Source organism: Bos grunniens, chromosome 21 (assembly GCF_055505025.1).
Source record: "Bos grunniens cultivar Pamir isolate PY7600 chromosome 21, Bosgru_T2T1.0, whole genome shotgun sequence".
Lineage (NCBI taxonomy): Eukaryota > Metazoa > Chordata > Mammalia > Artiodactyla > Bovidae > Bos > Bos grunniens.
The window spans coordinates 41,253,334-41,273,143 of NC_141185.1; the positions used below are offsets into that span (position 1 = coordinate 41,253,334).

The 19,810-nt window shown below is 55.5% G+C and overlaps 1 protein-coding gene and 1 long non-coding RNA gene across 9 annotated transcripts in view; one reads left to right on the forward strand and one right to left on the reverse strand.

Moving 5' to 3' along the window:
- Positions 1–4,283: 4,283 nt before the first annotated feature.
- The window catches only part of PCSK6 (proprotein convertase subtilisin/kexin type 6), a 169,813-nt gene continuing 154,286 nt past the window's right edge, over positions 4,284–19,810 (reverse strand). For all 8 annotated transcript variants that reach the window (XM_086364084.1, XM_086364082.1, XM_086364083.1 and 5 more), the window contains 7 exons: positions 18,532–18,634; positions 17,558–17,754; positions 15,415–15,502; positions 13,445–13,548; positions 9,701–9,830; positions 6,854–6,966; positions 4,284–5,616 (listed from right to left, as the gene is read on the reverse strand). In XM_086364084.1, coding sequence (XP_086220210.1) covers positions 5,519–5,616; positions 6,854–6,966; positions 9,701–9,830; positions 13,445–13,548; positions 15,415–15,502; positions 17,558–17,754; positions 18,532–18,634 — 833 coding nt within the window. In that variant the 3' untranslated portion in view covers positions 4,284–5,518. The remainder of the gene's footprint in view (positions 5,617–6,853; positions 6,967–9,700; positions 9,831–13,444; positions 13,549–15,414; positions 15,503–17,557; positions 17,755–18,531; positions 18,635–19,810) is intronic.
- On the forward strand, positions 7,457–8,126 carry LOC147349493 (uncharacterized). The gene is made up of 3 exons (XR_015149869.1): positions 7,457–7,592; positions 7,742–7,818; positions 7,989–8,126. It is a non-coding gene; the product is annotated as an uncharacterized LOC147349493 (long non-coding RNA).

A 19,810-nucleotide genomic window follows, 5' to 3' on the forward strand; every position in this document is an offset into this window, starting at 1 on the left:
CATCCCTGGCCTCTGCCCACTGGATATCAATACATCCCTCCAGTCATGACTCCAGTTGTCTCCAGAGATTGCCAGGTATCCCGAGGGAGACAGAAATCACCCCCAGGGTAGAACCACTGTGCTTGCAAAAAGACATTCTCTGCTCTGGGCACTCTGGTTGCTGTCTGCTGGACAGAAAGTTCAGAAGATCTCTGACCACGCTTAGCGCCCCTGGTACGTCGTGGGGGTAGCTTTTGGTGGTAGGAGCTGCTGTACCACGTGGCGGTGTTGGTGTTGTTCTGTGCATAGACAAGTCTCTGAGAAGGGTCACGACCAACCTGAGGCAACCAGCAGGAAGGACAAAGCCTGAGCTCAAGAAGGAAAGCAGCAGAAAAAGGCCTGGACAGGATGTAAACTCCTCCTTTCTCAGGACTATCAGCCCAGCCGCCTGTCCACCTGCTGGGCTGAACCTCACGATGCATGAGAACGACTTGGCTTTGAAATGTATACTCCTCATGTGTGCTATGTGCGTGCCAAGTCACTTCAGTCATGTCTGACACTTTGCGACCCTATGGACTAGCGCTCACCAGGCTTCTCTGTCCATGGGATTCTCCAGACAAGAATACTGGAGTGGGTTGCCATTTCCTCCTCCAGGGGATCTTCCTGATCCAGGGATCAAACCGTGTCCCTTGCATCTTCTGCATTGGTAGGCAGGTTCTTTATCATTAGCACCACCTAGGACGCTAATTTCCACAGCCCCTGCATGTTCCTATTAAAACATCCTTCCTACTGGAGGAATCAACCTGCCTGACTTCAGGCTCTACTACAAAGCCACAGTCATCAAGACAGTATGGTACTGGCACAAAGACAGAAACATAGATCAATGGAACAAAATAGAAAGCCCAGAGATAAATCGATGCACCTATGGACACCTTATCTTTGACAAAGGAGGCAAGAATATAATATACAATGGAGAAAAAGACAATCTTTAACAAGTGGTGCTGGGAAAACTGATCAACCACTTGTAAAAGAATGAAACGAACACTTTCTAACAACATACACAAAAATTAACTCAAAATGGATTAAAGATCTAAATGTAAGACCAGAAACTATAAAACTGCTAGAGGAAAACATAGGCAAAACACTCTGATGTACATCATAGCAGGATCCTCTATGACCCACCTCCAGAGTAATGGAAATAAAAGAAAAAATAAACAAATGGGATCTAATTAAACTTAAAAGCTTTTGCACAACAAAGGAAACTATAAGCAAGGTGAAAAGACAGCTTTCAGAATGGGAGAAAATAATAGCAAATGAAGCAATGGACAAAGAATTTATCTCAAAAATGTACAAGCAACTCCTGCAGCTCAATTCCAGAAAAATAAATGACCCAATCAAAAAATGGGCCAAAGAACTAAACAGACATTTCTCCAAAGAAGACATATAGATGGCTACCAAACACATGAAAAAATGCTCAACATCACTCATTATCAGAGAAATGCAAATCAAAACCACTATGAGGTACCATCTCACACCAGTCAGAATGGCTGCTATCAAAAAGTCTACAAACAATAAATGCTGGAGAGGGTGCGGAGAAAAGGGAACCCTCTTACACTGTTGGTGGGAATGCAAATTAGTAGAGCCACTATGGAGAACAGTGTGGAGACTCCTTAAAAAACTGGAAATAGAACTGCCATACGACCCAGCAATCCCACTGCTGGGCATACACACCAAGGAAACCAGAATTGGAAGAGACACGTGTACCCCTCATCGCAGCACTGTTTACAATAGCCAGGACATGGAAGCAACCTAGATGTCCACTGGCAGACGAATGGATAAGAAAGCTGTGGTACATATACACAATGGAATATTACTCAGCTATTAAAAAGAATGCATTTGAATCACTTCTAATGAGGTGGATGAAACTGGAGCCTATTATACAGAGTAGAGTAAGTCAGAAAGAAAAACATCAATATAGTACATTAATGCATATATATGGAATTTAGAAAGATGGTAATGATGACCCTATATGAGAGATAGCAAAAGAGACACAGATGTAAAGAACAGACTTTTAGACTCTGTGGGAGAAGGTGAGGGTGGGATGATTTGAGAGAATAGCATTGAAACATGTATATTATCATACGTGAAATAGATCACCAGTCCAGGTTCAATGCATGAGACAGGGTGCTCAGGGCTGGTGCACTGGGATGACCCTAAGGGATGGGATGGGGAGGGAGGTGGGAGGGAGGGTCAGGATGGGGAACACATGTACACCCATGGCTGATTCATGTGAATGTATGGCAAAAACCACCACAATATTGTGAAGTAATTAGCTTCCAATTAAAATTTTAAAAAAAATCCTTCCTTTTACTTCACTTTTCCAACTCCTCCCCTTGTCCATCCTATGATCTACACCCTCCCTCACCTACTCCCAGGGCCCCGGGTCTGAGCTGGCAGGGTTAGGGCCCCCTCCAGTCATACGATCAATGATCTAAATGTAATGAGTGTCAGTTTCCCAATTTCAAGAGCATCCTATATTGGCCATGCCTATATGTTGCCCTCTTTGTTCTTAAGGGTCCGTCCAGCCCCATTTGTTATCAGTGCATTTCCTATAGGAAGTGCAGTTCTTCCCAGTCCTGTGAAGAGATACGAGGTATGCTGTCAGCTGTGGCCTGGGAGGATGGGGACCTGTATCTGGGGACCACCAAGGAGCCTTAAATTGGGGGAGAAAGTCAGAAAAATGTCACCCACCAGGAATGAAGACAGTTTAAAGTGAAGGCACCGTAGCTGCATCTGGCCAGCTGTTGAAGTGACCATCTCCCTGCAAGAGCCAGCCTCCCTCCTGGGCACATGATGGAACAGCCTGGCCCAAGTCAGCCTGAGCCAGGTCCCATCAGCTCTACAAGCTGCAGTCTATGACAGGATGGGTTCAGAGGATGTGCCGCATGAGTCTATCGCAAGAAGCAAAATCCTCAGGTATGTCCTGTCCCAGCAGGGCCCCGACAACCCTCACATCGGGCCATCTGCACACAGGCATTCTATGTGGTCAGTTTTCAAGCCCTTTTAACAAGGGGCTGCTGGGTCCTTAGGATTTGGGGAGCAGCTTCTCAACTCCACACCACAAGTGCCGACCCCAGGACAGGCTGGCCTAGCCACGGCCAGGAGGGTACATATGCTCCAAGATTGCCTGGTGGGCTTCTTGTAGGTGGTGTCCTTTGAGACTAACAGGACTTGCTTCTGGTTTAGTTGCAACTGAACGTGTTAAACCATATGCTCTCTGTGGACAAACAGCTCTTGGGACTGTAATGGCACCTCGCCCTGGAGGTCCCCAGCAAGCTTCTGATTTTAATTCAATCACAGATATCCTCCCAAGTCCTGGACAGTAGCCAGGACTGTCTCCCAAGCAGACACCTCACTTCATCCGTCCCTCTGCCTCACACTGATGACTCCAGTCAATTCTGGCTCATGGTGGCTGCTGGCAGTTTGCATGCCCACTCCCCCTGCCAGCCCCTCGCCGCTTTCCCATTTTCCCAGAGCTGCGGCCTCCACCCACACAGTCACCACTGGAAAGCCTGTCTTTGTGGGCAGAGCAGGGGGCACCCAGAAAACCCAGGTGAGGGGCAGGTGATCCAGGCCCACAGCAGACTCAGAACCCAAGGGGCAGGCCTGGCACCAGTTTTCTCGGGAGCTGTGGGTGGTCCTGCTTGTCATTTGTCCCATCACGTGCAGCGAGAGGAGATGCCGTGGTCCCCAGAGAGGGTCCAGAGGACATGGGCTCCCGAGGGCCAGCAGCAGCTCTCCTGAAATCCCGAGACAACCCTGGAATCCCAGAACAACACCCCTCACCCACTTGTTTCTTCCTGAGTCAGTTCCAGGTGGTGGATTTCCTTTATCTGCAGCCGAAGGACTCCTGGTAAGGACAACCCCTACCTCACAGAGAGGCCAGGGTGAAACCCCAACAGCGTGGAGCCCACGGGCCTGGGGCTTCCAGCCACCATGCGGAAGACGCACTGCAACCTAACTAAACAATGCTTGTAGATCCAGCTGAAGATACTTGCTGTCTGGGCTCCCCAGGGACAGAAAAGAGGCCTCTCTACATCCAGGCCCCCCTCCCCTGCCCGAACTGGGTCTGTTTGCCTGATGACACCCTGGAGCTGGGGCTGTGTGATTCTCCTACAGCTCAGCTGCAGCATCATTTGTTAAGGCTCCAAGACCTTGCAATAAAACCACATGTAAATCCATCTCATACTCTGGCCAGTGCCCACATTTAAATGTTGTGCCTTGGAAAGAAACACAGACTCCTCTGCCATGGAATGTTAACTCTTTTATTAATTTAGGGTTAACACCGTGTCTGCCTTGTGAATTTCTTTTTCAGAGTTGTGGATTCAATCAACAACAGCTGGGTTCCCCCCAGCTGACCGGTGGCTCGTCAAAGGCATTACAGTCACAGAGGGAAGCAGGACGAAAATGGAGAACGAGCTTGAGAAAATTTAAGGCAAATGTTAATTCCCATATTAAAGGGACTTCATCAAGCAGATCTGTGCATATCAATGAAAATATATGAAATATTTGTCAAAATAATTAACATTGGTAAAAATTAGAACATGTAGCTTATAAAATGCCCACACAGGTTTGGCAGAAGTAAATCCAACTGTGTTGATAGGCTCACAGCAAACTCAGACACAGGTGAGCCCACCTTAAGACAAGTATCCTGAAAAGCAGGGCCCACGGGCTTTCAGAGCAGCTCCACAGAAGGGAAGTGACTGACAATCAGCAATTCACGGACAGGCTTACATCTTGCTTGTTGGGGCTACCTTCCATCAGGTAGAGGTGACCGTTCGGGCCATGAGACTCGTAGAGGCGCGGATGGGACGCAGTGACCCGGGGGCCCTCAGCCCACTCAGAGATGAGGGCTGTAGATGAAGGAGGGTCTCTCCATCTCGTCCCACTGGGATGTGACTTTCTAAGCCGTGGGTGTAGTTTCAGAAGTCACCGACCATGTAGAAACAGACGCTCCATCCCCAGAGGTCACAGGTTTTACGCTCCCGGATCTGTTCTGTTGAGTCTGACCAAACCACCTCCCAAATGGCGGCTGGCAGAGAAGCAGGTGTGCCCCAGGCCCTTCCTCGTAGGGCACAGCCAGGGCTCTTCAGGGGGCATGGAAGCACAGGGAGGAAGGTTCTGCTTAGGGCCATGTGGCTGGCCTTTCTGCTTTGGTCTTGGAGATTCAGTGAATGCATGGTCCCAGGAGCTGTGGATCCCCAGAGTTCATGCTGCTCCTGCTGTGACTTGGCCAGAACAAAGCCAGCGAGGGGTTGTGAGCGGGTGTCACTGCTCCCGGGACACCTCCTCCAGGCAACCCCTGCCCCGCCCTGGCCTGGGTGCCCAGAGTCGCCAGGAAGGACCTTACTCCTAGGGAGACGAAGCTGTCAGATGGGGGCACCATCCCTGAAACAGGCTCTGGCCGACAGCCTGGAGAAAGGTGGACGGACAGACGGACGACGGGAGGGGCCCTGCCCTGCGCGGGGGCCAGGTGCCCCTACCCAGCCAGGAGGCACGTGCGGCAGCAGAACTGGATGAAGAGCTTCCGTTCACAGAGCCGGTTGGATTTGACCATCTCGCAGAACGTCTCATCAGCTGGGTTCCCCCAAAGGAGAAAGGAGGGACAGGTCAGACGTGGGGGCCAGACATGGCTGCTCCCAGCTCCCCACTCCGGAAGGCAGCCATCTGCCATCACCCCCGTGGTGACAGGTGGCCAGCTCAGTGAGGCCAGGGCTGGAGCTGAGCCTGGAGACGAGGGTGGGTGGGGGAGGAGACGGGTTGGGGGGTGGGGGTGGGCAGGGTCTGGGGACGCTGGGCTGTGTGGGGAGCCCTCCGTGGTCACTGTTCCTCTTTCTGGACGTGGGAAGAAGAGGGGTCAGACTTGGGGGCAGGGTGGGGGCTGCTGCGTGATGCCGGGGATGCCCCAGTGGGGAGGAGGGATGATGAGAGGAAGGGGTTCATCAGGGCACTGGGAATGGCTGAGGGAGGGGAAGAGCCAATCCCCTAAGGCCAGCCCTTCCCCTGGCAGCTGGCCTCTGGGGACCTGCACGCATGGGGCCGGGACAGCCTCACTTTATGGGGCTGGGACCTCACCCGAGAAGGTGGCTTCCTGAAGTAAGCGCTTCCTGGCCTTAAAGGAACATGATTCTCCAAGCCAAGGAAACCACAGAGCTCCAAGGCAAGGAGGCCACCTCATGGTCTGCAGGGCATGCCCGGGCTCTCTCTGGGGGCTTCACACTCTGCTAGGCCCAGGCCGCTGCCAGCTCCATGCTCAGGGACCTCATGGTGCTGGCAGCTCTCCCTCCAGCACACCAGCAGGCTCTCAGCACCCAGAGACAGCTTCGGGCTGCTCATCCCTATGCTTCCTGAGCTACGGCGGTTCCTTACCACGGCACGTCTGCCCATGGCCTCTGCCCTGGTCTCCAGCCCAGAGTTCTGTGTCAACCCTTCCTCTTGCCTGGAATCCCCAACCTGGTCTCTGAGTTTCCGCCCTCACAACCTATCCTCACCTCCCAGTCGACCAGAGCCCCAGAGCTCTCCCACAGCACACACGTGGATCCTTCCTGCAGAACACGTGGGCCTCTCCTAACCCGTGCCACCACACCCAAGCCACCTGGGGCTACTGGAGTGAGAGTGGGGACAACGTCCGAATCATTCCTAAGAGTCACTCGTTGGACAGACCCACAGTCGCAGGGTGGCGGCTGGATCCTCTCTGGTCAGTGTGAGGGGCCTGGAGGGAAGGGCCACCCCAGGGACAGCCTGTGGTCCCTGCCCCTCTCTCCCTCTTTGGCCGGACAGCCAAGGGGTTTGGGTCCAGCCCATGCCCACTCACCATTGCTGCATGTGTGATTGGTGATGCACGAAGTCCCCAGCTGTGTGAAGCCCGCTTTACACCGGCTGCAGTTCCTGCTGGAGCCTTCACAGCTCAGGCAGCTCTCGTCACACCTGTGGGGACACGGGTTCCTGATAAGGAGGGGCCCCACCACTCCAGCCCTTCCCAGGGCCCGCCAGCCAGCCTGCCTGCCCTCCCACAGTGCCCCTGGCAGTAACTCTGCCCCACAGTGGTCTCTCGTCATGTCTGACGTCTGTCACCTGTGTGACAAACAGGACCCAGGAGCCGCTGGGGCACCACCCATCAGTCTTCAGCCTCCTTTGCGATGAGGTCGGCCTCACCCCTGGGGACAGGGCTGAGGGTGCCCTCTCAGTCCTGTCCCAGAGACGGGACCCAGGACTACTACCATCGGAGCGCCGTGACCTTGGGGGTCGGCACACTCTGGCCTCGGGCCACACCAGCAGCTTTTCTGGGACCTGTCTTGTCCATCTGCATCCAGCTGTGGCTAGGCTGCAGCGCTGGGGACAAGCAGCTGCTCTGGAGACTGGACGGCTGGCCCAACCTACAGGGCTCACCGTTGGGCTCCTCAGGAGAGCCGGTCGACACCAACTTGCTCTGGGCCATGCACGGACCTTGCCTGCCCGCTGCCTCTCCAGTCTAGCTCTACTCCAGGCACCAGGTCTCCCCAGACCCACCTTGCTGCAGGCCCAGCAGGCCCGGGAGCGGCTCAGATAGGCAGGTAGGGTGGTGGGCAGGAGGCGGCTCAGCCAGGCCTGGGCCTGCCCCACAGAGCAGCTCCTTGTATGGGACAGGGGCCACTTCCAGTCAGTCCCCCACCCACTACCTCACCCCCAAAGATCCCTGCGACTATGTCCTCCACCTCCACAGGGTGGCACCCACTGCAGCCCCATCGCCTCCCCCCCACTGCTGGGACCACCACCCACCTGCGTCTTCAGGCTGCTCTGGTAACACTCAGACGGCAGAGGCCTGCCCGCATCCTGCCCCAACAGTGAACCCAGAGAGGCCGGGCTGGGGCGGGAGTGTGGTGGGAAGGCGAGGCTAGCACCCCCTCAGGCAAGTACCCCATGCCCCCTGAGTTGCTCTGTCTTCAAAGAGATTCTTACTCCTCTTCCAGGTCTTCTTCCTAAGTCTCGGGGTGTCCAGACCTTGTCTGAAGTACTCAGTGTGGACTGTTCTCACTCTCAGCCCTGTCTCTCGGTTTCATGGATCTCCTCAGTGCTCAGGCTCCAGCCCAGCTGGCTGGGCCCTGCCCCCCGAACCTGCCCATCATCCTCTCTGGGAATGGGCCTGGCTGGCACTGGACTGTGGGTCTTGGAGAGCCAAGTTCCCTGGGAGCTGCTGCTGCCCAAGTGGGAAGAGGCCCTGAAGAGCCAGGGGACCAAGTCAGTCCATCCACCTTGGGGAGCCACACAGAGGGGTCTTCAGAGCCGGGGACCAAGGCCATCCATCCCCCGAGAGGAGCCATGTGGAGGGGTCTTCAGAGCCAGGGGGTGAGGAGGAAGAAATTCTCTGCAATGCCACATCCACTACCGTGGTGCCCCATGCAGGCCTCTTCCTGGGATGCGCCTCTGAGACCTGCTGTGTTGGCCCCAGTGCTGGACCCCGCTCCAGGCCGAAAGCCTCATCTCCCATGGGGGAGAGCACCCAAGGAGCTCTGGCCTCCGCAGCCCAGGAGGAGCTTTCCTGGAGCTGGGAGACCTCACAGTGTGGAAGCACCCTGCACCCCAGGGGTCCAGGGTGTCTGATAAATGAGACTGTTATCACTACAGAACGTGTAGTCCCTGGGCTGCTGCCCTAGAAAGAGCTGGTGAGTTAAAATCAAGGTTGACTTCAGATGCTGGTGTCAAGGGGCCTGCACGGACTTGTCCAGGCCAGGTGAAGGCAGCTGGGCGGAAGGGCTGAAACCCCAACCCTCCTGTGTGGGTCCTACAAATGCAAGGACCGGGTGGTATCTCACTGGCTTACCACAGAGTGGTTGGTGTTCCTGTTTTATGTTTGGTTGCTGGGTTTTTGTTTTAGGTTGTTTAGGTTACAATCCGGAACTTGTTTAACTTGTTTAGGTTACAATCTGTAACAGTTCTCAAATATATCCTGGGGGCCTTGAAGATGCCCTGTGGGTCCTTAGCTGTGAGCTGGAAGATGGGGTATGGTCTCTCCACACTGCTTTGATGTGGGCCCTGGCTCCCTTGTTTCGAGTCTATTTCAGGCTCACTGTCAAGGTCTTCAAGGTTACCTGCAGACTCCTCATGGTCACTCTCACCCTGGACTAGGCGGGCTGCTCTGCCCTGCTCCTGGGCTTAGGTCACGAAGCCTGGCGTGAGGCAGCACGCAGCAGGACATGAAGAGGACACCAAGCAAATGGCCTCTCATTACTGCCCATGACCCACGATGACCAGAGTCCCCAGACAAGGACAAGGAGCCGTGCAGATACAAAGGAGGAGCGGAAAAGGAGACTGGGGAGGCTTATGGCATTGCTGCAATGGCTGGAAACGGCTTTGGAATGAGGAGGCTGTCAGGACCTTCTCTTTTTCTCTAAGTTATCTAATTTAGAATCTAAGCAAACCCAACAGGTGGTTTCCTAACGACAGAGTGAGCACACTGTGGTCTGTGGCAGTAGGTCTCAACAGATTACTCAGAAAGTGAACCCCACCCCAGTCCCTGAGACAGGGGCCTCCAGACCTGGTCCCTCCTCCACGGGCACTATGCTCAGCCATCTGGGGGTGGGCCGGGAGGACTACTTGGAGTGGGCAGCAGACCTGGCCCCTTGTCTGCGGGCACTGGCCATCTGGGGCTGGGCCGGGAGGACTGCCTGGAGGAGGCACCTACCTGCGGCACACCTTGTGGGGCAGCCCTGGCATGTCCTCTGCGTAGAAGCCCTCACCACAGGCCGGCACGCATCTCCAGTCTTGGAAGTGGAAGCCCGGGGCACAGTGAATGCACTCCTCTCTGCTGGGCCCTGAGGGGCACAGGAAGAGAGCAGAGGTCAGTGACCACCCACCATCTGCTGCGTGTCACAGATCTGTGGCCTCGCCTAAGATCCAGGTCCTAAAAGGCTGCCCCCAACAGCAAGACCACCCCCAACTGTTGCCCACCACATGTCTGCACTGGCCCCCTCGCCCACTCCTAGGAAGTAGACCTTACACGCCAGGCTTAGTGCACTCCCACGGCCCCAGCCATGTCTATCAGCCTGATTCTAAGGGCCTTCTTTCCCAACAAGCCTGGACCGGTTTGGGCCAGGGCAGCTGGTGTAGCCTTAAACTCAAAATGGGGCCTGACCACACAAACTTACTCGCTAGATTTCAGAGATGTAGTAAAAAAAAAAAAGTAAAATAGCTCACTGATCTTTAAATATCAATTACACGGAGAAATGGTAATATTTACATATATGCGGTTAAACATGATGTTCTATTGATTTCCACCTGCTTCTCAGGGTAACTTGTACCCGCATCTGCAGCCCACGTGGTGTTTCGAGGGGACCGAATGACGTGTGAGACAACATGGAGAATGGAAAGAGGAGGTGTGGGGCCCTGGGGCTGACAGAGATGTGGTGTGAAGGATCAGGACAATTTCAACAGAAAAAAAGCCACTCGGGCTCATGGGGTGGGGTGTGGGGACAGAAGAGGCAAAGACTCTGAATGAAGGATCAAGAGTCATGAAGGAAAACCTGCAGCTCAGTCAACAGGGCTTGTCAGCGTGGGGCAGGCGTGGCCCAGACTGAAGAGACTGTGCTGTCTGTCTGTCTGCCCACCTCCTCACCATTCACATGAATAGCAAGTGAGTGCCAGGCATCCACTCTGTGCCAAATCTCCCTGAAAGCACCTTACGGGGTGTCAGAGGTGGCCAGGAGGCTGCAGGCTGACAGCGCAGAGGGTCAAGCGTGGGGAGCAGCTGTCTTGGATGTGCCCCTCACTGGACCTCCCCCCACTTTGATTGTGGTCTGGCCTCAGCTGGAGGCCTGGCAGCTTAGGCTGAGGTGTCCAGTCGTCTTCAAGGAGTGACTTGTGGACCTTGTGGACTTGAGGGCCTCGTGCCTGCATCAAGGGAGAATCCCTGCAGATGGCTCCATGCTCCAACGGTTGGTCTTGTGTCTCAGAACCACAGTTGCTGGCCTGGATGGGGTTCTGAGCATCTGGGGGGATGGGGGTAAGGCGGAAGTGGGAACCCGTGCGTGACGGGCCTTCATGAAGGACAGGTGCCCACCGCCCGGGTCTGCATGGCACGCTGTCCCCCTGCAGCTGGGGTGTGGTGGGGGAGCCTCGCACACGTTCTTCTGGACTGACGGCTGCTCCTGTGCCCCCTCCTTCCGCCCCCGCTTATCTCCAGGGAGTGTGTGCGTTGTTGGCACGTTGTTGGCTCCCCACTGAACGCGACCCCCCATCCTACCAGCATCTGCAGTGGTCTACTCCTACTTTAATGTTCAATTTCCTAAACACAAAGTGGGTGAGATACGTTCAGCTGTGGCTGGAAGCCAAGAAAGCCCTGGATGGGCGGAGGCCCCGCCAAGGTGTGCGCCTCAGCACAGTTAAGACGTACCTTCTCCATTCTGGATCTTTTACCATGAGAACAAGAGCCAGAGCCAGAGCCGGGTCTCCTGCACCCACCAAGGCAGATGGGCACCCCAGGGATCCCAGCCTCCTGACTCAGAGGCTCTGGGACACAGACTGACCATCCCAGGGTCCCCGCCACCTGGGGTGGGGACAGATGCCCCTAAGCTCCTGTGTATTCGAACCTCCCCACACGGTGCCCAGGGCCCTCACAGACGGTCAGCAGAGGCCCCTGATTGAGAGCAGAAGGGGAAGGCCAGGTGGCTTGGGCCTCCAGGGGCTCTGGACAGGGACCCTGACCAGCAGTGAGGGGCCTTCTGAGACTCAGAGCTGGAGGCAGGGTCCCTCTACCCACATCAGCCGGGGTGGGTGCACACATCCCAGAGCATAGAGGGCACCTGGGCAGGTGGGCGTGGGGGCAGGGCAGCCCTGGGACTGCCGGGCCCCTGAAGTAACAGGTGGCTGGGCTGGGTGAGAGAACCCACAAGCGACTATAAAGCCATCCACCAGCAGGCAGTGTGGGGGTGCCAAGAAAGAAAACTGCATTGAATGAGCAAAAGTGCTATAAAGACACACGCCTGGCTGGGTGTTATGGACTCAACAGACTGTGACATTTGAATAAGTGATGCCAGTGATGTTCCTTTATCAAGCTGGGCTAAACAACGAGTCAAAGATATAGAACCAACGTTGACAGGCATCAAGGCAAAAAACAGGAGGGCTGCCCGACAAGCCCTGGCCTTCTGGGGGCGGGGGGGTGGGTGGTGCTGTCCCAGAGTGGCCCCGGGGAGGCATGGCTTGCTCCAGGGGCCTTGAGGTTATGGCCTTGGCCATGGCACGTCTACCCTTGGAGGCTACCCCATCCTGCCGGGACCCACATTACATCCTTAATGGAGATCTCATCCTTACAACCTTTCTGCAGCAAAAGCTGCACCCGACATGGGTTTCCTAGAACAAGGACCCCAGCGCTGGGTTGGGAAGGAGGGTCAGAGGAGAAGATTCAACCAGAAATGTATGTGGGCCACAAACTCTGATGTGTGGCATCGTCCGCTGTACACAGCTCTGCAGCACGAGCCGACAAAACAATCACTCTCAGATTCTACACAGAATCTGCGCCTGGACGGCAGCTCTGCCATCATCCTGTGGGGACTATAGTACACACACCCCCCTTACGGAAGCCTTTCCCCTGTGAGTGAGTGTTTAAGCTAAGACAGGCCCAGGAACTAAGGCTATGTCTTAAGAAGCCTTCTCATTCCTTCACACTCAGAACTTACCCTGTCTCTCTCCGATGACTCTTGAATCTTTAGGACTTGAACCTCAGGCGCTTGCCCTGGCAAGAGCTCGAGAGCAGTGAGCAGCCCGGCCTGGCCTGAAAGCAACCCCTGCCCGGCCAGGCTCCTAACGCCAGGATGTGGGCCCTTGTGGGTTTTCTTTTTTTAATTTTTAAAAATTGTGGTCAAATGTACACAATGTAAAATTTACCATATTGACCACTTAACATAGTTCAGTGGCCTTAGGGCTTCCCTGGTGGCTCAGATGGTAAAGAGTCTACCTGCCAATGCAGGAGATGCAGGAGGCGTGGGTTTGATCCCTGGGTTGGGAAGATTCCCTGGAGACGGGAATGACAACTCACTCTAGTATTCCTGCCTGGAGAACCCCATGGACGGAGGAGCCTGTCGGGCTACAGTCCACAGGGTCGCAAAGAGTCGGACACGACTGAGTGAGTAGCAACACAATATTATAGTACACCTGTGTCTTTCATATGTTGCCTTGGGCATGCTCAGAAAAACTAGGGTAGAGTACACCATAAAAAAATAAGGAGATTCACAGCATTGTGGAGCCATTACCACCACCATCCATGCCCCGAATGTTTTCATCTTCCCAAACTGAACCTCTGTGCCTATTAATCACTCTCCCTCCTCCCGGACTCAACGCTGCAACATCCACCCACAGAGCCCTAAGTGCCAGGGCTTTCTGGGTTTCAGGTCCTCTGCCCACCCGCCGGCTTGGGGAGCAGGCGTGAACTCACCCACGCAGGTCCGGCAGGTGTGATGACACTCCCCACATTGGATGAGCTCAGAGTCAAAGTAGGTGCCTGGCTCACAGTCTGGAATGCAGCTTCCCCGGGCAAGGCTGGTGAACAGGGAAAAAGGCAGGTTTTCACATCCTTTCTGAAACTCTGATTGTATTAGGATTTGCCCTCAACGTCTTTCCTGAGAGGAGATGAGAGGTGCTAGAACACAGCTGTTGGTGTCACTTCAGGTTCTGAGCTCAGGAAAAGTGGTTGGGAGGGATGCTCAGGCCTTCTGGTGGCCTTGTTCCCATGCGGGGTGCCGCGTCCTGTGTACTTTCTAACACCAGCCACTATGGAATCCGAGGTCCGAGGGGGTGGTGGGGTCAGCCTGCTGGCTTGTCTCCCAGGGCGCAGCGTTTGTAATGCGGGAGAGGAGCCAGCAGCAACAATCACCTTGAAACTAGATGGGTTCCAGCCTTGCCCTTGCCTGAAACCTTCCATGTTTCATAATGAATTTGAAATAAAATCTGCTCCTGGGACCTGGCAGGCCTGCAAGCTGTGACTCCCAGGCTCAGATGAGAACCTGTGACTCATGGGGTCCTGGTTCCCTTCCCTTCCTGGCTCCCTGGACCCTCTTCCCTCCAATCCCCTGATCTGGAAGTGATTAGAGGAAGCTCAGGGCTCAGGCAAGCTCAGCTGTGCTGCCGGGAAGATTGTTCCTCTCCCTGTTAGTAGCTGCGATGACTCTGTGGGAGAGGGAGAGGGTGGGAAGATTTGGGAGAATGGCATTGAAACATGTAAAATATCATGTATGAAACGAGATGCCAGTCCAGGTTCGATGCAAGATACTGGATGCTTGGGGCTAGTGCACTGGGATGACCCAGAGGGATGGTATGGGGAGGGAGGAGGGAGGAGGGTTCAGGATGGGGAACACATGTATACCTGTGGTGGATTCATTTTGATATTTGGCAAAACTAATACAATTATGTAAAGTTTAAAAATAAAAAATTAAATTAAATAAAAAAAAATAAAAAATGTCATTTCATGGAAAAAAAAAAAAAGATTAAATGGTGAGAGCTGCTGGAATAAAATGCTCTTTACACTTCCTTCCTTCACTCCTTGCTGCACAAGAACTCAACCCTGTGGGTGTTTTCCCCTCACAGTGGCATTCGGGTGGTGGAAGGTGGGCGGGGGGAGGTGGGCCGCAGGACCAGTAACCTTGTCCCCTGGCCTGGTGAGACATGCTGAGAGTCACAGAGTGGCTGGGTCAGCACCTGCATTTTAACAAGACCCCTTGCCCCGCCCTGTCCCCTTGCAGCAGGGTGAGGCGGGAGGCACTACCCTCAAGGACCACCTCTTGTCTCTTTCTTTCTTCAAGTGCAGACCCCGGTCTGAGAGACTGGACTGCGGAAGGGCCTCAGCACAATTCCTAACAGAATGACTTCTAAGCTTCTAGACCGTGACTTAAGGAACAAATGGTGTGTAATTTGATGGCATGAAATGGGCTAAACCAACACTTCAACATATTCCCATAAAAACCTTTAATCCAGTAAGATGTTTTACAGGAAACAGTAAGATGTTTACACGAGAGCTCCCTGGAAGGAGACACGAGGGCTGGGAGACAGAGAAGGCCAGGCCATGGGGCAGAGGGAGGAACCCCGTGTCCAGACCAGGAGGGAGACAGGTGGGTGGGGTTTGGGGCCTGAGAAAGGAGCTGGACTCCCACCCTCCAGCATCCAGCCCCACTTTCCATCAGCAGATCAGCTTTGACCGATTCCCCAAATGCTGCCTCAGACTAGAGACCTTCCTCATCCTCCGACTTTCTATCCTAAACAAGCTCTAAGTGCAGATCTGATTTTGACTTGGAATCTTTATCCTGAAAGGCTTTGGGCCTCTGAAATTTTAGCTTTTAGGAAAAAGTGTAAATTCACAACAGACACTAAAACCAGCGTACACTGCGGCCACGCCCAGCAGGAGGGTCTTACCTGAATCCTTCTTTACAGACAGTACACTTCTCTGGCTCATCAATGCACTTCTTACAGCTTGGGTGGCATTTAAGGCAATTTTTCTGACCTGGAGAAAAGTGAGAGGAGGTAAAGAGAAGGGTGAGAAGAGTGGATGTAGGTCAAGCTTGGGCCAAGAGGACTGAAGAGTTTCAAGAGGGGCTGATGGATGGAACAGCAGTCACGGGTGACGTGCTGACAGAACCACCAGAGCCACGTGGCGACCACGTGCCTGGGGGTCGGGTCACAGGCCTTGCACCCTTTTTCTGGAGTAAACTGAAGTCCTCAGGTCACCTTAAGGCCTGTAGGTCCCTTAGCTCTCTTCTCGGGGACTGGAGGCAGCCGAGCAATTTCCTGAGCGGCCGGTCTTCCTGAGTGAGATGGGTGGGGCCACAGGAGCCCCTGACCCCCCCACCCCCACACAGGGTCTTCACAGGGGTCAGACACAAAGCTCAACATCTGCCACACCTTGAAGAGGAAGCCCTGGGTCTTGGAGATCATCCAGGTCACTCATCCTGGCATCTTGGCCACTATACCTCGGGGCGTCCTCCCCAGGGCCCGCAGGCAGCATCATATATGCTGCAGGGGCTCAGAGAGCACGTCTGGAGGGACAAGGCATCGGGGTGGGGTGGGGAGTGGGGATGGAGATGTGTCCAACCTGGCCCCCGGACAGGAGTCTGCAAAGCCTGTGAAGCCTGTCTTGCCTGACTCTGTGGCTCCTCTCAAGAGGGTGGTTATTCCACAGCTGTAAACATCCTTAAAGACTGCCTGGCTCCTCCCCACAGCAGTGACAGCGGGGTGTGACAGGGCCTCCTATAGGCCTGGGCCAGACACCAGCTCCGGTAAGGCCTGTCATCTGCACCACAGTCAACATGCCATCTGAGAACTGTCTCCATCAGTTTAACCCAGACCCTCTCTGCGCTCTCCTCCAGGGTGTGGGGGGGTGGATGGTGAACCGTTGGCCCTGGGGCCGTCCACCCTGTTCCCCAGGATGCTGGTGCTGCTCTGAGCTCACGCCCTTCTGGGTCATTGCAGCTGGGCCCTCTTGCCTTGCTCAGCTTCCTCCCCTTGGCAGGGTGAGGGCAGGGTCGCCTAGCTCATGGGAGCCTGGTCACTGTGAGGTGCATGGCCCAACCTTGCCCCCCCGCCCCCCCGTCCCCCACGCCGTCTTCCTGAGCCAAGTCACACCCAACAGCAGGCTCTCCTCATTCACGGAGGCCCAAAACCTCCCTGTCTGCAACCACAACTTCAGCACAGCGGTGAAACCACCAAAGCCGTGAGCCACTGATGGGGATGGGGATGGTGGTGGGGGTGATGGTGGGGTCTGTGATCCCCAGCCCCGCAGCCCCCCAGCCCCCACGCTCATACCCACGGCTCCAGGACAAGTGGTAGGGTCCTCAGAGGCCTTTCCATCCGGGTGTCTGAAATTAGTGAGCCTAAAGGCCCCCGACTCAAGTCACCTCTTGTTCAACCTCCACAGTGGACACTGACCCGCACACGCATGACAGGCCTGGCTCCAGGGGCTCCATCTCTGCGTCACATTGAACCATCTTGGCCAGGCTCCGAGTGAACTGCTGTCCACTACCAGGGTCCGAGGGCTGTGACTTCCCCCTTCCTTCCCACTCCCTCCTGTGAAGGGTCCTTGCACACAGGAAGCAGAGGGCCAGGGCAGTTTTCCCAGAAGAGGGGAGTGGACCTGAGGGGACAGTTCTCCCAGAAGAGGAGAGCCAGCCCTGAGGGGACAATTCTCTCAGGAGAAGGGAGCCAAGGGGACAGTTCTCCCAGAAGAGAAGAGCCAGCCCTGAGGGGACAGCTCTCTCAGGAGAAGGGAGCTGAGGGGACAGTTCTCCCAGAAGAGGAGAGCCAGCCCCAAGGGGACAGTTCTCTCAGGAGAGGGGAGCCAGCCCCAAGTGGATAGCTCTCCCAGGAGGGGACCCTAGCCCCAAGTGGGCAGTTCTCACAGGAGAGGGGACCCCAGGGGACAGTTTTCTCAGGACAGGGAACCCCAGCCCCGAGGGGACAGCTTTCCCAGGAGGGGACCCCAGCCTCGAGTGGACAGTTCCCTCAGGAGAGGGGACCCTGCTCTGAAGGGTCAGGGTCCAGGCCCAGGAACACACGCACTTACTTTCGTCAGCATAAAATCCGGCGGGACAGAGGGTCACACAGGAGTTCACCTCCTGATGGTGGTAGAAGCCACGGCGGCAGGTCAGGCACTGCGTGGAGCCCCGGCCAGAGCAAGTCTCGCACCCCTTGTGGCACCGGCGGCAGCGGCGGGCTGCGGTGTCCCCAAAGTAGCCCAGAGGGCACGCACTCACACACTTCCTGTGGGGGCAGACACGGAGAAGACCATATCGCTGGGCCCAGTCCCCACCTGCACAGGGGCACAGGGAGGGGTGGGCCAGGGCGGGCAGGGGGACCCCTCAGCTGCCCCTGGAGGTTCCTGATGCAGTTGAGTGGGGAAGGCTTGCATGGGAAGCCCAGAGCCCTTCCCTCTCAAGGCTTCCCCAAGGGGTGGGGGCACTTGAAGGGCACGTGGCTTCCTTGGGCAGAACTCCCAGCGCCAGCAGAAGCCCCCTGATAGGCAGCAAGTGGGTCTCCAAGGTCACCATGAGGGCTCAGCAGCGCCCCTGCCAGAGCCCTGGCCGTGAGTGCACCCCAGGGGGGCTGCACCCCTGCCTGGGCACGCAGGGGTGGGGACCCCTCATTCTTGGCAGACTTTGCTGATGTTTACAGCAGTACTGGCCCCAGAGATGATGTTTGTTTGCAGTTTCCAAGCGAATGCCATGCTCAGTACGACCCACTTTTGTTTAACACAATGGAGAGAAAAAGCTTATGAACATAGCACAATGCCACCCATGGCCTCTGAGTTCTGTCTCAGTCACGAGCTATTCACGTGATGAGAACAGAAGGCTGCGAAGCATAAACTTTTCAAGCAGTGACCCTCCAGGTGACCTCCCTTCAGGGTATGTGGCTGTGACCCTCAAAGTGACTTCCCTCCAGGGTGTATGGCTGTGACCCTATATGTGACCTTTCCCTTCCAGGTGGTGTCACTAATCCCTATGTAGGAGCCAGACACACAGCTGCAGCCTAGCCCTTTACCTGCTGGTCTTGACACTCCCCAGGCTGAAGTGGACGCAGTTCAAGCACTGGTCTGCACCGGGGCCATCACAGCCTTTGTCCCCACACTCCGGATGGCACACACCTTAAAGAAACAACCGTTTCCTTTCACCCACAGAGATGCTGTCTCAGTCATGTTGAACCCCCAAGAAACCTGCGTCTGGGTCCCACAGGCCCCTGCTGGGCCAACACACCCATCCTGTAGGGGACCCGCCTCAGCTGAGAACAGAGGGTTTGATGACCTGAGATGGGGGCTGCCTGAGGACAAGCAGGAGAGCGGTGGGCAGGGATCCAGGACTGTGACATTCTAGTATCCTTCCTGCGGCAAGGTCATGATGCTGGGCTGGCCACCACCCCCATCTCCACCATGAAGGACCACATGGGCAGGGCCACATGGGCACCAGTCACCACCCCCATCTCCACCATGAAGGGCAGTGCAGAGTCACATGGGGACCAATCACCACCCTCATCTCCACCATGAAGGGCAGTGCAGAGTCACATGGGCACCAGTCACCACCCCCATCTCCACCATGAAGGGCAGTGCAGAGTCATGCGGGACAGCTGTGACCAGGCAGCCACTTTCTGATGAGGAATGAAGGAAAGAAGAGGGGTGCACCATGCTGCCTCACGCAGTGATGGAGCTGGGCAGGTCTCCATGGCCTGAGTGGATCTGGGCTGAGGCCTGCTTGGCTCTCCCATCTTGACCTCAGAGGTGGCACCCCCACCTTCTCTCCATCCCCAAATTCTAACTCTGAGAGCTTGTGTGTTGCTGGAACTGGGGCAACCCCACAGGGCCTGACCTGGTCTCCCCTCCACCTGTGCTTTGGGAAAGAGACCAGCTCTTTGGTTCTGGCCCTAGCACTGGGGGCCCCTCCACAGGGGTCCTCCTCACCTGGCCACTGGGCTGAGCTATGGTGGAACCCCTCCTCCCGTCTCCTCCCCACCTCCCCCATCGTCTCCACTGGGAAGTGGCTCCAGAAAGCCTCCCCATGTCGGGAGGGGCCTGGTGGGGCATTTGAAGGCTTTTGAGTCCCTGGAAGAGAAAACAACCAACTTCTACAAGGTTTCAGTTGTCGGAGAGGGTGGGGAGTAAGTTCAGAAGCAAAGAGGAGGTGACTAGCCGGTCACCAGCATTTCACAGCCAGAAGGGAAAGACACAAGGGCTTACTCTGTGCAGCCACAATGGGTCTTTGCTGAGGGCACAAAGTCCCCTTCATTCCTCTTTAAAGGGCCTCCAGACCTTCCTAGTGTTAGACTCGCT